This window comes from Corella eumyota, chromosome 3 (assembly GCF_963082875.1).
Source record: "Corella eumyota chromosome 3, kaCorEumy4.1, whole genome shotgun sequence".
Classification (NCBI taxonomy): Eukaryota; Metazoa; Chordata; class Ascidiacea; order Phlebobranchia; family Corellidae; genus Corella; species Corella eumyota.
Genome location: NC_137492.1, coordinates 7,827,551 through 7,844,762, shown reverse-complemented (window position 1 = coordinate 7,844,762; position 17,212 = coordinate 7,827,551). Strand labels below are relative to the sequence as shown.

Genomic DNA, 17,212 nt, shown 5'->3' with positions numbered 1-17,212 from the left:
AGTTAAACTAAAAAACATGTAGTTTTCTAGTGGGAAATTCCTGATTTTTAGGTAAGTAAATTACTCCTACTGGGTTTGACAATGAAAATATTTGTGTTAAACCTTTTTTGGGATGATGTCTTACATTTTAACGTCAACATAACTAAGTGCACAAAATGACATTCATTCACTCACTTAGTTAAAAATATTTCGGCGCGTTTTAAGCTTAAGCGAGTAATACCACCACAAAAAAAAACAAAGTACTAAGATCGAACTACTTGATTAGGGTTTTCTTTGGAATAATATACGTGACTTACTGAACAAAATATTGGAAAAATGAAAAAAAAAATATGCAAAACAACATTTAAATTCAGTTTACGTTTTTAGTTGTTGGATTTTATGTCAATTTGTTAGTGATACTATTATTCAGTAGTAATACTATTTGTGTAATGTTCTTGCTATTAGGTTTATCTTACCACGTTAATTTTATTCTTTAAATATCTTATTGACGTTGACAAAAATGTCTAATTAAATATTAATTACTAATTACAGACAACTATGTTTAATAATGACGTCATTACAGGTATTACGCCACAGGGAACGTTTGGAAGACAGCTTGCGCACCGACATGGTTTGCTGATCGTTTAGGCAAAAAATAATATCAATTTTTGGTTTATCCTCTGAAAATCAAAATATTAAAAATTAATTTTTGCCTTATATGTTTTGCTTGATATCTACTTTCTGCAATCAATTTTTTTAAAACAAACAACCTAAATTAATTATTCTTGATTATTAATTCTTAGTAATAAAATAATTAATTGCAATGTATTATAAAGCTGCGGCAATTCTTGTAAATTAAGATTTAATGTAAATACAAGGAGAGCAATATTTAATCACCTCAAATGCTAAAGACAAATAAAGTTGCGTGCTGATAGTTGTTATATCGGAACATTTGGTTGTTTTCCCATACCGTTAAGCAACCAAGTTACTTACGCTACTTAATTAACCAATCATAGGTCCTAACCTTTTTATAGAGTGTAATTGTTCCCCTTTTTATAACTTATCAGTACGTAAGACTGTACAAAGAACTAAAAAAAAACAGTCAACACAATTTTTTTAACAAAAGTTATTTTCTTTTTAATAAACAGACACACATATAATATACTTTCGGGTCTTAATGAGAAAAATATTGCTAGATAGTAACCTTAAATATGAAATAGATTACACTAATTTATTATGGAAGACAACATTGTTAAAGTTAAATTAATGGTCATCAAAAACTTATTTGAAATATATATATATATAAATGTTTAATTATATTTGCAGGTTATTGTAATGTAAAAAAACAAGAGTAACTGCTTTTATTTAATCATTTCTTTAAAAATATATCAGAAAACCAAAGTAAAACGCGATTTGAAAAGTAAGTGCAAATAAAGGGGCAATGAATAAAAAAAATTGCAGAGCTCCCGTTTGCTTACAAAAACACCCCAAATAGAAAACTTTAGCATCCAAAAAAAAAGTAAAAATAATAATTGTGTTAATTTTAAGTACATAATTACAGAGGTTTAACTACTATACTAAGGCAGGTAAAAACATGACAAATATTTTGTGTAAATTTGAAAAACCATTATTAAAAAATTTTATAACAAAAGGTGCACAAATTAAAATTTAGTACCCAAATATTTTAACTTGATTTTCAAATTATTTTTTAAGTTTTTAACTTACTAAACAAAATTTATTATTAAGCTTTAGGGAAATTTAAAAATATATAAAAGCTTTTCATAAATTCTGAGTACAAAATTGCTTTTGCCCATTTACTATTTAAAAAAAAATTAATTAATTTTAACAAAACATTACCGAACAAAACCTGAATAGAGTAAACCTGAAGCTGATATGGCATCACCCAGCCCAACTGTTTTTACTGGATTTCTACAAACTAACACTGGGCTTAAATGGAATTTTAACCCTGCCCGACCCCATGACGTCACAGGGTTCAAGGGGTCAAACTTTCGAACATTTTCACTCGATTTGTCATCGTCATTATGCAAAATTGAGGATAAATGTATATTTCCAGTGACTCTTAACTCGACCTTTTCAGGGTCAATAATGACATCATCGCACGCTTGAGTGGATGCAACCCTGGTTCCTGCAGCAACAGAGGAAGCCTGATTTCTCCAACGAGAGGTCTCCTTAGTGACCACTAGATGGTAGGGAAGAGTATGAAAATGAATGCGAGTCAAGCGAGAATGTAAAATTGATTTAATCATCCATTCAACTATGTCAATCGCTATTGGAATTCCTAAATTTAAATAATTTAAAAAAATTAAAAATATAAACTAAAAAAAGAAAATATTTGTATCTAAAATAATAATCATTAAAATTAATTTTTATTTTCTATAACATTTTTGCTTAAAATTATGACATTAATTTAACCTGGTGGGCCGGGAGGCGAAGTTGTAGCACAATGGGGACCACCTCCAATTTGACACACCATCCACAACTCCTGCTCATTTAAACCTATTGAGTCGACAAGAGGAAAAATCTAAAAAAAAAATAACTAAATTAATTTTTTCAAACAAAACAGTTATTTAATATCCTATTAAAAAAATTAAACCTGTTTGACTAGTTGGGCCATACAGGCCTGATTAGCCATACTAGCAAGTTCTATATGAATGGGAAGATGTGCTGGAATTTGTTTTAGTAAAGTTGATATCTCTGCAATCCTTGGAAGCCAAAACGAGCGACCTAAACTCTCTAGCAAATGGAACCCTAAATACAATATCATATTTTAAAATACAAAGAATTTTAATATATTAACTTACACAATATTACTTTTATGGGGCTATCAAAAAATTATAACATTAAAAGCCAACACAATGAAAAACAACAATTAATCAAGTTATTAAAAAAAACTGAAATAGGCTATATATAAAAACCGTTTATTCTTCCATATAAACGACAAACAACCTATGATTAGCACTCCTTCATTGCATACCTGAAAGTACGAGCAAATCCGGCCGAAAATCTTTTAATCCAAAAATAAAAGACTCCAAAGCTGCCATCTTTGAATTTCTAACATCATGAGAAAAAATAAAACGCGAGGCAATAGGTGATAATTTACCTCCCCAACTAAGAGAACAAAAGTAAAACATTAAGCAGTTAACTGTATCATTGTAACTTTTAAGGGTGACCCAATTTTGCAGTACTTGGTAGGCTAAAATAAGATCGGATGACAATACTTACCTTTCCTCTTTTCCATACTCCATAATAATATGATATTCATCATCTTTACTTAACAATGTCTCGGTTATTATTAAATTAGGGTTGAGCAGAGGTTGTAACACTGTACCTACTGGAACGCCAAGTAAAACTTTTCCTTTATTCCCGATAAGTGAGCTGAATTTTTCTGCCATTAAAGCAGCATTTCCACCGATAAAATACTAAAAAAAATATTAAGTTTAGTATAAACTTATAAAATATAACTGTAAATAATAAGTAATTTTTACAATAAATTAAAACTGTATAGGAATTAATAACCTGCACAGGAAATGACTAAGTTAAACATATCATTAAGTTAGCAATCAGGTATTTATAGTTTATTATCTAAAACTTTTTATACTTGTATTACAGTTTTCAATTAATTTAAGTTTTATACAAATAATAAATTTAATGATAATAAAAATACAACTTTAATAAATTTAATTAATACAATATAGTAATGTAACCAAACTAATTTAAAGATTAAAAAAATTGCACTGAGTAGGTATTTAATATTTATGCATGATTTTATAAAGGTTCCTCTAAATTGGCTATGTGCAGTGTGTGCAATGTGAAAGGTGCAATGTGTGCAACAGCCTATAAAAAAGAAGATTTTATATTATCAAATATGGCTTTGTCATTTTACCTCAATATCATCCAATTCCTTTGCCTTTTTCAAAACCTCATTAAATTCTTCCAAAGAGCTCATAGACCGTTCACCTCCCGCCCCCTTGTGGTGATGATAAGTGAATACTTGTTGTAAGTCTCGAGTGCTGTCAATCACGTCATGGTTCACTGCCTCATCGAGTGACGTGTTTGAAGCTGGGTCGATGGATTTTATAAGTTGTGACCCTTTCACAATTAGGTCAACATTTCCATTTACTCTAAAGATAGTTTTTTGTAAATGTACTGATAATATATTTAGTGTAATGATATTTTTTTGTTTTTATATTTATTTATCCTCGACGTGGAAGGCTTAACTTCATGACCTTAACATAAAGTAACATCAGTAACCCCGACCCAGTCTAGAGTTGCCTTTGGTAGTTTGCATTGTTAAAAAATACAATTTCTAGATAATTATGCTGCCAATTAGATGTTGTCTCAGCAGAAGTTCATATCGTTCAGTCAAGGGTGCTACAGCATGAAAGCAGTGAGAATTCAACACATAACCTCATTGCTAAAGGTCAACTAAACACTGGCTTTATACTGTTAGATACCAAGGTATATAAAGTACACAAATAAAGGTAAATCATACTATACCCAACTGCAATTCTTTTAAACCTCCATTGATCGTTTGGAAGCTTTATTTGAGAATCCCAACTTTCGCCGATAATAACTTCAACTTTTTTATCTCCCAAAAAATATTCGTGTAAATCTATTTCGAAAAAAGTAACAACTGCAGCACTAATAACTACGATAAATGACATTAAAGTCATGCATTTTGGTCCAACCATTGTTAATGGAAAGTTTTCGACCTATTTTACTGCAATTGAACAATATTATTTGTTTTTATATTAAACGTGAAATTAAATTTGGTGACGATTTATAAACTAAGTTTATAACCTAAATATGTCGCTTGCCGTGTCATCAGCAAGGACCCTAGTTTTTGTATTGTCATTTAACAAATAAAATTTAATTTTTTACAAAAAAATTTAATTTTAAAATGTAAACGCTTTGATAGATGCCAAGCAAAAGTCATACGTAAGATTTGCTAAAAATGTAAACAATAAACACGTGGTTTAGATATTTTTAAACTTGCAGCAACGTAAAAATGTTAAAAACTTTAGCTGTTAAACGTTTAATTCAACTAAAATCAAGACAATTTTCCACAAATTACGCACTCAATAATGGAAAGGTAGATAGAAATAATCTGTACTCGATATTCATAAAAAAAAATCATAAAAATATTATAAATTCACATTTTTGACCATGACTTTTATATATATTTTAGAAAGCTTTGTTATTGGGAATAAACACCCCACAAAAAACTGATGATAAAGAAAAAATTCCACTACAAGGGTCCCAATTATTTTCTTCTTTTGACAACAAGTGGGACAAAAAAATATCGACACTTTTGGATGACTTACCCCAGTTAAAAACGGGTCAAACCCGGACATTTTATGGGGTAAATGAGGAGTTTTCATCTGTGACAATCATGGGTATGGGTCCAAGTGGGGCCGGGGTTAATTCATTGGAAAGGGTAAATGAAGAAATGGAAAATACTAGAAAAGCAGTTGGGGGTAAAAAAAATGTATATATATATATATTCTTTTAATTAATACAACTTGAATTTAATTTTTTGCAGCTGGTATACAAAGTATAAAAGGAATTGAAATGTCGGAAGTTTTTGTTGACGTTCCAAATCATGGTCATGCCGCAGCAGAAGGAGCTTTTCTATCCACTTGGGCTTACAAAGACTCCGATAAAGAAAAATTTCCGAAAATAATCAAACCATTTCAAAACGATGGTTAGAAAATTTAATTTACTAACGAGAATGTAAAATTTTTTTAAATTTAAGATTGCAGAAATTTAAAAAAATTTCACCTTTAATAAAATAATAAACCTAATTTAAAATTAAAGTTTAAATTCCTCAAAAACACTTAATGCTTTGTTGTTATTTAGCTAAATCATTTAATTTTCTTTTAAGACTCAATAAATAAAGACTGGGAAAATGGAAAGATTTATGCTGAATGCCAAAATTTTGCTCGATTTTTAATGGAGAGTCCAGCTAACATGATGACACCAACCAAGTTTGCCGAACATACTTCTAAAAAGTTTAATGACTCTGGTAAAACACTTTGTTTAAAATATATACTCATATTAGTTTCATATATAAAGATAAAAGTATTTATTACGACTATTACAACTATCGACACTGTTACTTTTTACATGCTTTTAACATATTTCATTATACCAGTAAGACTATCAACATGTGTATTAACAGTAATAGTGGTAATAGGGTTTAAGAGCACTGGAAAAATAGTAACAAAACCTAGTTAAAAGCATGTAACAGAAAAAGAGTAGTTTTCTGAGGATTAAAAATGGAAAAATACATCTGTTGTTCTTTTTTATTTTTGCACAGGTTGTGCTGGTCAACTAACAATCAAGATTCGAGATCAATCATGGATTGAAAATGAAAAAATGGGAGCTTTTCTAAGTGTAACTCAAGGCTCAGAAGAACCGCCAAAGTTCATCGAAATTCATTACAAAAGGTTTTGTTCTTTTACTCTTCAATAACTTTATAATAAAATATTCAAAAAAAGTAATAAGAATATTCAAAATTTTATCAAGTTTTTTTTTTAATTTTTAATTTAACTGGTTTGCAGCCCTGACAAAGAAGGTACTGCCCCTCTCATTTTTGTGGGTAAGGGGGTTACTTTTGACAGTGGTGGGGTGAGTTTAAAACCCCCAAAAGCAATGGACGAGATGAGGGCTGATATGGGAGGAGCAGCAACTGTGACTTCTGCAATATTGGCCGCAGCCACGGCCAACATGTCAGCAAATGTGATTGGTAAAAATTTTAAATATTGTTGGCCAGTAGGAAAGTCTTATATTTTTTAAATTTATTAGATAGATAATTGAGGTATTTATTCTAATATCAGGGTTAATCCCGCTATGTGAGAACATGGTGAATGGCAAAGCTACGAAACCTGGAGATGTGATCACAGCCCGAAATGGTCAAACCATTCAAGTAATTAAAACTTTAATATTTCCAGTTAAGTTCTGAGAATGTGATAGAGTAGTCATGAAAACTTGGCTATACAAAAGAAGGTTATTGGTTTGACCCCATTGCTTAAATGTATTAGTACCTTTTGGTAAGGCACTATAAGCAATGATAATTAATTATCGGGCAATATGCTAAATAATATTGAAAAAACTGCCAAAGTCAATTGAAGACCGGGTCAGGTTAACAATAAATAGAAGAACTTATTAACCCTCTATTGATTTTCAGTAATCTTTTAGTCTTGCCTGATTTTCAGTACAGGTGACTTAATACAAACAATTAAGCATTGCATTTAACATAAAGGTGGATAACACTGATGCGGAAGGTAGATTATTACTGGCTGATGCCTTACTTTATGCCCAAGACTTTAACCCTTCTGCTATTGTTAATGCTGCTACTTTAACAGGTTAGAAATTTTTTTATAATCCCTTTAATCGAGGGCAACTATTCAACACTTTATTTAACAGGGGGAATAGTAGTGGCTTTGGGTTGTGCTGTCACTGGAGTCTTCTGTAATAATGATCAACTTTGGGAAACTCTGCACAAGGCAAGTACTTTAAAAATAAATGGTTGCAATAAAAAATTTTCCAAAACGATTTTCTTTTAATATTAATACAATAAAACATTTCATTTAACATAAAGGGGGGAATTGAAACTGGGGATAGGTTATGGAGAATGCCATTATTGAACTTCTACAGCGATCAGGTAAAACCATCCCAGTTGGCCGACATTAACAACGTCGGTACAGCATCAGGTGCTGGGCAAGCCTGTACTGCTGCTGCTTTTCTGAGACATTTCGTCAAAGACGACACGAGATGGGCTCATTTCGACATTGCTGGTGTAATGAAAAACACAGCAAAGGATGTGCCCTATATGTGTGCCGGAATGGCGGGCAGGCCAACACGAACCTTCATCGAGTTTATTAAAAATTATGAATATTAATTACCAGTAGTTTTTGTTTATTGTTTAAAGGTTTGTGAAAAAAAAATCTTGCCGAAAGTATTTAAATAAAACATAAAAAAAATTAAGTTTTTTTATAGGTATGAAATGGATTGATAGTACATTTTAACATAAAAAAAGAGAAATTTAAACACACAAAAATGATAATGAAATAACTAATCATTTATTCCGATTATTTTTTTGCATTATTGAGGCATGAGAAAGTGAAAAAAAAATGTTGACAAAAATAAAAGATGCCAAAGTGGAACATCATTCTACAATAACAAAAAAATTAAACACAGTTTAAGCTTAGTTGACGGGCAATATATATTCAGTTTGTGTGCTGTTTATGCAGAATTTAAAACAAGTTAATGACAGTTGAACAGAACATAGGTAATTTGAATTTAAACATTGCAACATAAAAATAATTATTTACCAGTATTAAATTAGTTTATGCAACTCATGATCAGTTAATTTAAAGTAGCACAAATGATTTTGATAATATAATAAAAATAGCAATATTAAAAATGGCATGGTGTAATGTAAAATAAATCCACCCTAACTAATTCTAAATGGAACTCGATTGTGTAGTGGCAGTGAAATTAACATACATATCCCAATACTGTAATTATATATACATATTATAGTTCATAAAGGTACCCAACAAAATAATAAAATATAAACAGAAATGTCGTAAAGTAGTTTTATGTGTACTAAAAACTAACTCAGTTGAATGGAAGATCATTTTTTTGAAAGAATTGAAGTTTAAATAAAAAATGAGGGTGATAAAAGGACATAACAATAAAATTAAAAACCTAAGTTAACCCAGACCATTATTTTAAGGTAACTATACTTACTTTTTGACATATTTTTTGGGTTACTAGCCCAATGCATACCAAATTGCCATAAAATGTAAAAAAGACCAATGCAAGGCTTACCAAAAAAAAAAACAATCCTAAATTTTTTAAAGAATAAAAATAAAAAGCACATATCATGAACTTAAGCCAAATATTTTCTTGACATTGCTTAAAAACCACTTAAAAATTTAAAAACCTAAAATACAAAACAAAATTCCAAATTCACCAAAACCCTGAAAAGTTAAGAATCCAATCCAGCAGCTGCTCGAATGATTGCAAATATAATTGCACTTAAACCTCCACTAATTGGCACAGTAACAAACCAAGCTAACACAATGTTGCGGAATATTTTCCAGTCCACTGCTTCTCGGGCTCGAACCCAGCCGACAGCAACTACAGCTCCAACCTGGCCAAAAAGTGTTAAAATTTTTTTTAAAGGTAATTTTTTCTAAACAAGTATATTTTTAAACATTTTTTAAACATAATACCTTGCAATGGGTAGTAGAAACAGGTATCCCAACATTGGAGGCAGCTAATACTGTTATAGCACTCATTAGCTCAATAGCAAATCCTCTGTTAAATAAAAATTACAAAAAAATAAAAAAAAGGAATAATTTTATTTATTTTTAAATTAAAATTCAAACCTTGATGGGGTCAAATTGGTGAGGTCCTTTCCCATAGTTTTAATGACCCTTCTTCCCCAAACCCATAACCCCACACAAATTCCAACACCCCCGTATAGTAAGATAAGTAGGGGGGTTCCCGACTTTTGAGCTACTGTACCCTCCATGTAGATAATGTATAAAGCTATAAGAGGACCAATTGCATTGCTAAAATAAAAAATATACATTTTTAGGTAAAAGTTGTAAAAAAAAGACAAACTTAGAATATTTTTACATAAAAGGTCCTTAACTCTATTGAAATAAACTAACCTGACATCATTACCACCATGAGCAAAAGCTCCAAAACAAGCCGTCAATATTTGAAGAAAACTAAAAATCTTACGAACTTCCATTCTACCTTCCTTTGCCTTAAAAAAACAATAAAATATTTAATTTTTTGTACAAAATATTTGATGACCTTATGTTATACTAGTTGATAGGGGTTTCTACAGGCTGCATTTGAATTTTGTAAAAAAAAATCGCAATTCGCAACATTGCCAGTAATAATTTTTCCATGCACAACAAAGGTATTGTTTAAAAGACTTATAAATTGTCCACTTAGCTTCATTATATGTAGATCAAATAAATCATCTAAAAAGGTTGTTTACCTCCATAATTTCATCTTTCGTTAATTCTTCCTCTTGTTTTCCAATCATTTCATTCGATTCACCAATCTATAAAAAATGTCAAATATCTTTTTAGGTTTACTTAAATACAACAAGACTAGCACAAAATGCAAACTTCTAAAAAACGTAATTTAAACATTTTTTTCAACCATTTTTGTTGTTTTTCTAACCTTGATAGCAATAACATTCTGTTGCGAAGTGGACAACCTTCTGAACCCCTCTTCTATAGCGCCACTGTAGATGTTGGGTAAAACTGGGTCCTGAGAGGTAACAGGGGGTAACATGGGTTTCATGGACTAAAAAAACAAAAAAATTAATAATTAACTTTTTTTTTCATTAACTTTCTGTTAAAACTTAAAAATTTCTCAAATTGAAGATAAATTAAATTAGTTTATCCTCACCAATCCTTCATCTTCGCTCTCGTTCTCATCAAAGGGATCCTCTAATGCCATATCCTTTGGAATTGAGGATAAAATGTGGTCCAACTCCTGCTGACTGTTTTCTTTTTGATCTTTACTGACACCCTGTGGCAAGAACATTTGTATTAAATGCTAGGTGGCAATGTTAGATAATATGTTAAGTGGGGTTTTACGATTTATATTTTTACTTTCTTTTTAATGTTAAATATTTAAATCAATTTTCAATTTAGGGAGGTGTGTTCACGTAATAAAGATTTCTTTTCATGTTTTTTTATTGATTAAAGTTGATTTATTTTATAGTATTAGAAATTTACAATATAAATGCACATTTTTATAGTTATCAAAAACAAATGAAATATCTTACATCCAATGATGAAAATAATTCGTTGTGGTCCGACTTTTTCTTCTGAATAGTAATCAGTTTGCTCTGTCTGTTGATAAACACCTCATAAATATCAGATTCTGAATTCTCGGTTAAATTGATCATCGCAGGTTCGGAAAAATTTCTTCTTATTTCATCTTTTACCTCTTGAAAGGTAGGAACGGGAAGATGGGCCTGAAAATATTTAAATTTTTAATAAAATATCTAAATTTTAAGGGAAATATTTTTTTTTTAAATAAATACAAAGCATAATTGTATATTTAATGTCAAAAAAGACCCTTTATGTGTTAAAAAATAATATGTCCCTTTTATAGATACAAAAATATTTTTTTTTAATTTTGTTACCCTCATAATTGAATTAAAATAGAAAAATTAAAAACAAGTTAGAAATAGATGTTTGTACATAATAACTTAATGAATGCTTAAATGTTGATACCTATTTCACAATATATATATATTTATATACATAACAAAAACATACAGTAGCAAGGGAACATATGCCGATTTTACATGACCTGTTTTACCAGGAAAACGTCAGTGTTGTGCCCTACTTTAAACAGGATATCTCAATGTAAAAATTAAACAACAATTCTATTTAATTGATATTAATATAAAACAATTTAAATCACTAAAGAGTTCACATTTTAATGTTAATTTATTTGTATATTTTTATCCTTATGTAGAATAAAAAGGTCAATTTACTGCTTATAGAGTAACATTTTACCCTGATTTGGTCTTAAGTAGCCTTTTTTTAAATTTATTTTTTATTTTGGTTTTTTGCGTATTAATGACAGTGAATAATAAGATATATAATAAATATTAAATCAATGCGACGGAAAAATATGACAAAATCAATTTAATGATTTAAAACATGCCACAAATATTAATATTACCATAAATATTTCAAGTGTGTTATGGCAGGGTAACCAAACCCAGAAGCCTTAAACAGTTTGAAATATCATTGGCCATATTTGCATGACAATTAATCTGCCAATTGGTTATTATGTAGTAAAATCAAGTGTTCTAATCCTATCTCAAAGTTACAACACAATAACAAATAACTTCAACTTAATGAACTTTGGCAACAATAACAAAAAATATTCTAACAATACTTTATGCAACTTAGCGTATTTCACAACATTTTCTTAACACTTGAAACAATAACAACTTTACCTCCAAAACTTTGGACTCCAGTTGCAACACTGGTGGAATTCTGACACTCGATGTCCCATGTCCGACTGATTTTGATCTCTTTGAACGTTCTTGACGAAGTTGTTTAGCTTCCTACATATTGGAAAATTATTTAAATAATAATTTTAACCCTTTTCTTGTATATATATCTTCAGTTTTCTGACCCAGTTTCGAGTTGACTGTGGCAGTTTGGGATATAATAAAGATTCTAATTGCCCGGTAATAAAGCTGCTGATTAAGTGCTGGCTTAGCAAGAGTTCATACCGTTTATAGCGCCCTACTCAGGGGCGCTACAGCATTAGAGCAGCGAGGATTGAACCCACGACCTCAAGGTGGTGTAGCAAGTGTTCTTTCCACTACATCACGCTGACGGTAATTAACATCAAGTAATTTTTTTAGATTTATCTTAACTATTTACCACCAAGTTATTTAAACCTATCAGAAAGCCTTAGATTTAAAATACATTAAAAAAATGCAATTTAAGATATGTTACATAAAACATAAGTATGTAGAGGTATTAAATTCTTTTGTTATCTATTATGATAAAAAAGCAGACTGTTATACTTATTATAAGTGCTTTAAGACATGTGATTTAGTATGATGTTATCATGCAAGTTACATAGAATTTGTATTAAGAAAATATAAAATTGTAATGACAATTTACCTCAATAGTTTTAGGTGAAGTTATATTATCTGATGGCGCTCTTATTCTTGTCATATCATTGCATGAATCTAAAATACAAATTTTTAATTTATTTTTGGTGTTTTAACAAGCAATTTGTGACTATCTGAAATGTTTTTTTTTTAGATTAGTAGATAGATACATGTTTAATGTCGTAATGTTGTTAGTTTTTGTAAGTTAATATTCATAAAAAATGACATTTAAATTTTACTTTAAAAATGTGAAAATCATTTACAGAAATCAAGTAAAACTTGAATAATAAGTTGGCCTTAGGCTTTGATACAATAAATAGTACAACAGCACTTATGTTTTATTGTTTATGGTTTAACACTTTGTTAAATTTAAAAGCTATTTTTATACCAATACCTACAATTTCAAAGAACAAATGTGGTTTAAAACTATTTTATAAAAAAGCTACTTTTTTATAGCTGCAAATAATTCCACCAAATAAATAATCTTACCATTATAAGAAGGAGGGTTGTCAACAAATTCTACATTTTCACAACTTTTTCCATTTGCTTTAACACCGTCACCAGAGCCATCCATCGGAGTTGTCATTGCATTTTGGCTGTTGTTTAAACCTTTCTCTTCTTTTTCAGAGATCGTTTCTAGCAGGGTCGGTAACTTAGCAACCTTAGACGTCAAAGTTGAAGGTCCAGCCGGTTTCTCGCTGAATAATAATTGATTGGAAACCCTGCATTTTTCAGCTAAAAAAAAACAAAAATTTTCAATATATATACAAAATATTTTTGTTACTAAAAATTGGGTCACAAACAAAAACTTGCATCTTAATATTAATGAAATTCTATACCTTCAATTGCTTTCCTCATTTTAGTAACGACAACAAATTGAACCAGAACAGCGATAATAATTCCAAGACCCAATGATATTAAGATATCAGCCCACCATTCTAGTTTGTCAAATCCCAACACTGAAAATAACATGCACAATTAAAAATATTTTAGTTAACACAAAATTATGCAAGGCTTAAAAAAAGTTATGATTATGTGTCTTTTGCAGTTTCCATAATATTTTAAGGTCAGAAAAGTTAAGAGATGAGAAATGTAGCAGTACCAAAAACAATATATAATAATTAACAAGTTTTTAAAATAATGATAACATATTATTAATATACAGTCAATATGAAGGGATAAATTTCAAGAAACAGTAAAAGTAATGGAACATTTTTTTCAGGACCGTAAAGATAATGAATCCATTAAAGAACCTTAAAGTAAAAATTCTGTTAAAACAAAATAAAACTTTTTGTTGCCTAAAAATTGCATGGAACAAAATATTAAATTTTAGAACATTTTTCTGTTATAAATAAAGAAAAGGTTTAATCTTGCAACGATATGGGCATTTAACTAGCTACAAACCTTATCGTTATTTAATACTTGACTGTTTTGATGTATAGGCCTATTTATAAATTCTTATACAGTTATAAAATTACAGTGTATATAAATACATCAAAACTTACATTTAGAACCAGTGAAAAGCACTGAGAAACAGTTGATGGCGATTGTGCAACCGTACATTATAGGCATTGCAATTAAACCTGGCTTAACTGGATCATCCTAGAAAAAAAATTTAAGTTTGCAAAACATACTTGTAAAGTTAAAAAATTAACAAAAATTATAAATAGGTGTTTCTCTTAAATTTTTATATATGTTGTTGCGTTAAGTTATACATTAACAAACTCATTTCAATCTTGGTAAACATGTAAACTTAGCTAAAAAAAGATTTTTATGGTTAAAAACGCTAAACAATGATCGCTTGCAACTTTTATTGTTACCATAAAAATATTTTTTGATCTATTTCAAAGGGATTTACTACAATTTAATTGGTCCTATACAATATGTTGTAAATTACACCATTTTTTGATGTTAGATGATAGCAAACCACAACAAAGTAAAAACAAGGTGATAACACTTTACCTTTTGGAAAATAAAAACCCTTAGAACATAATAAAATGCAGCTGCAAAACCACCCGCTAATACAGGAGACAAAAACCAGGACCCGACTAAAAAACAAATTTTAAACAGTAAACAAATGACTAATATTTATAAATGTAATTAAGCAACAGAATTTTTTTTAGGCTATGAATAACATTTATTAAATTTTTTTACACACAACACAAGTAAAGTTATATTTTATATTAATATTTTTTTAAATAATGGGTTAAAAAGTTATTATCTGACCCACCAATTAGCCCCATCTTGGTCCAGTTAACCCCCATTGATCCTCTAGCAACAAGGGAGAACCCAACTGTAGCCCCAACTATGGAGTGGGTTCCAGAAACTGGGAGTTTAAGGAAAGTGGCAATCAGTTGCCATAAACAAGATGCTAGAATGTTAAAATAAGAATTAGTCACATAAACTAATAAGTTTTCATTGTTAGGTTTTGGGCATTTAAAGGACATTAAAAAGACACAAACAAAATGCTTATCTTGCAAATTAAAAAAAAATGATTTATGTAATAGTTAATTAGTTGATTGCTAGCTCTATGGTCTGCGTTTTAATTGTCATATAATGTTTGCAACTCTCAACCAACATATGCTCATAATAATTTACCAGCACACCACAGTAAGCATTTTTTTTCTTTGATAGCCTTTAAAATGACATATATAGTCATATAAAATATAGGTAGAATGAAAGTTGTTTACCAAACATGGCACTAATTTCTCCAGCCATCAACAAAGTTTCTTGTCCATCGTAAATATTGACATCAATAATTCCTTTCCGAATGGTCGCACCCACTTTGGCACCCAATAGGATTGCTCCGAGGGTTTCAAATATCGAAGCAAGAATACAAGCCTACAATTTTTTTAATATAATATAATATTGCCATATAATAAAGTAATAAATTTTGAATAATTTAAATTAAAAACTTATTCGACAATAAAATTCTTACTTGTTTAAGAGTAAGGGTCCCTGCGCCAACAGTGGTGCCAAAGGAATTTGCCACATCATTTGCGCCAACTGCAAAAGCAAGGATAAATGCAATTATAAACCCAACCACTAGCATCCACAAAACACTGGCTTGCCATTCTTCAAGATTGAACGGAACAACAGTTGTGACCATTGATGTAACAGCTGACATGGCATTGTCCAATATTGCTGAAGCCGTGGACATTTTGATGGCAGTTTTTGTTAAAAGTTTCGTCTCAAATATTCATAAACTTATTTACCAAACCTATGCAAAAATAAAATTAGTGTTTTTTTCTTTAGTTTTAAATTTTTTTAATAGTTAACTTAACATAATATTAACATAAGTAAAAAAAATCTCAGTATTGTCTAGATATAGATTCTGGCAAATAAAGTTAAACAAAATAAAACAAAGTCTAATTAAAATAGTATGTCTAACTAACACTAAAAAGTTAAACCTGATTGTATTTATATACACGTTATGAACATTAAATATCAACCTCAACCCAATATAAAAAGAACGCAAATTTAGATACTGCATCAGCAAACAACTTTAGACTTTAGAACGGTAACGGATATAACTAACTAAAACGCGACTGCCACGCTTTGTGGTTTCTAAAACACGTGGTCAGGCCATGACGACACACCCACAAAAACGCCTATTTTACTCACAAAATTTTGGTTTCTTTCGAGCGATTGTCTAACACGCATGGTTTAAGGTGTATTACAATAGAAACCACGTGGTTGCCTTTTTTACACTTACTACGGACTGAAATTTGGTAAACCCACTTGAGTGAATAACAAAAGCACTCGACTTGTTTAAAAGAAACACTTTTCTCTTTACAACTCTTCTTTATTGAAACATGACACTACCGGCAAATGTATTAAATAGGGATGGGCCAATCAAATCCGAGTCCGAGTACTCGGCCCGAGTAATAAGAATATTTTAGTACTCGTGCTCGTCGAGCATTTTTTAGTACTCGGACGCCGAGTAATAATTTGTCCTTTAAGATCGTATACGATTTACTAAACATAAAAAAACACGAGGTTTGCCTTTTTCTAATAAATTATAATCTTCTCTCGATTTATCACGTTATTTAAGCAACGATTGCGCAACAAATACACTTTTTACATAGTAAAATTTTACGCATAATAAATTTGAGACTTTTACATTTTCGTTTAGACTTAAAATGATATTGCTATTAGCGGTTAGTAGTTTTGCCAACGTTAAACACATTTATAATCCATAAATAGGTGTTTTTTGGCAAATTTTGCAGTTTAAAATTATGCGGGAAAGATTCTCATGAACAGTTATATACGTTAAATGACGTCATAACCGAGTACTCGGACTCGGCCGAGTATCGCGACAAAATACTCGGGCTCGTCGAATCCGAGTAATTTGAATTTCAGCCCATCCCTAGTATTAAACTTTTCAATTAAATAAAAGAACAGCTATAGCAGAATAGCGAAAGCTTGATAGCAGCTTATCAAAACTTTGCTACTAGTAAAAGTTTATTTATAATAATTTATCATTTTTTTGTATTAATATTAACACACACGTTATTAATG

The 17,212-nt window shown here is 30.0% G+C and overlaps 3 protein-coding genes across 5 annotated transcripts; 1 reads left to right on the top strand and 2 right to left on the bottom strand.

The window, feature by feature from the left end:
• Positions 1-1,306: 1,306 nt before the first annotated feature.
• LOC145745186 (ADP-dependent glucokinase-like) lies at positions 1,307-4,751 on the bottom strand. 2 transcript variants are annotated; one of them, XM_082563192.1, is made up of 7 exons: positions 4,498-4,751; positions 3,884-4,121; positions 3,223-3,419; positions 2,975-3,108; positions 2,594-2,748; positions 2,413-2,521; positions 1,307-2,278 (listed from the first exon to the last, which is right to left on the bottom strand). In XM_082563192.1, exons 1-7 carry the CDS (start codon positions 4,689-4,691, stop codon positions 1,833-1,835), a joined length of 1,473 nt encoding a protein of 490 aa, XP_082419318.1. In that variant the 5' UTR covers positions 4,692-4,751; the 3' UTR covers positions 1,307-1,832. The 2 variants fall into 2 exon arrangements, with proteins under 2 accessions (XP_082419318.1, XP_082419319.1); XM_082563193.1 differs by having other exon boundaries at positions 4,503-4,611.
• A 179-nt stretch (positions 4,752-4,930) lies between these two features.
• LOC145745531 (cytosol aminopeptidase-like) lies at positions 4,931-8,008 on the top strand. 2 transcript variants are annotated; one of them, XM_082563632.1, is made up of 10 exons: positions 4,931-5,092; positions 5,189-5,477; positions 5,543-5,704; positions 5,885-6,060; positions 6,346-6,449; positions 6,564-6,748; positions 6,840-6,928; positions 7,265-7,367; positions 7,429-7,508; positions 7,604-8,008. In XM_082563632.1, the coding sequence occupies exons 1-10, from the start codon at positions 5,009-5,011 to the stop codon at positions 7,901-7,903; spliced, it is 1,572 nt and encodes a 523-aa protein (XP_082419758.1). In that variant the 5' UTR covers positions 4,931-5,008; the 3' UTR covers positions 7,904-8,008. The 2 variants fall into 2 exon arrangements, with proteins under 2 accessions (XP_082419758.1, XP_082419757.1); XM_082563631.1 differs by having other exon boundaries at positions 5,885-6,025; positions 6,320-6,449; positions 7,604-8,003.
• Positions 7,921-15,901, bottom strand: LOC145745530 (sodium-dependent phosphate transporter 1-A-like). Its single transcript, XM_082563630.1, has 17 exons — positions 15,630-15,901; positions 15,382-15,532; positions 14,922-15,062; positions 14,654-14,739; positions 14,197-14,293; positions 13,531-13,650; positions 13,181-13,426; positions 12,702-12,769; positions 12,020-12,130; positions 10,829-11,020; positions 10,447-10,569; positions 10,216-10,341; positions 10,028-10,093; positions 9,690-9,787; positions 9,402-9,587; positions 9,246-9,330; positions 7,921-9,163 (listed from the first exon to the last, which is right to left on the bottom strand). The coding sequence occupies exons 1-17, from the start codon at positions 15,849-15,851 to the stop codon at positions 8,999-9,001; spliced, it is 2,283 nt and encodes a 760-aa protein (XP_082419756.1). The 5' UTR covers positions 15,852-15,901; the 3' UTR covers positions 7,921-8,998.
• Positions 15,902-17,212: the final 1,311 nt, after the last annotated feature.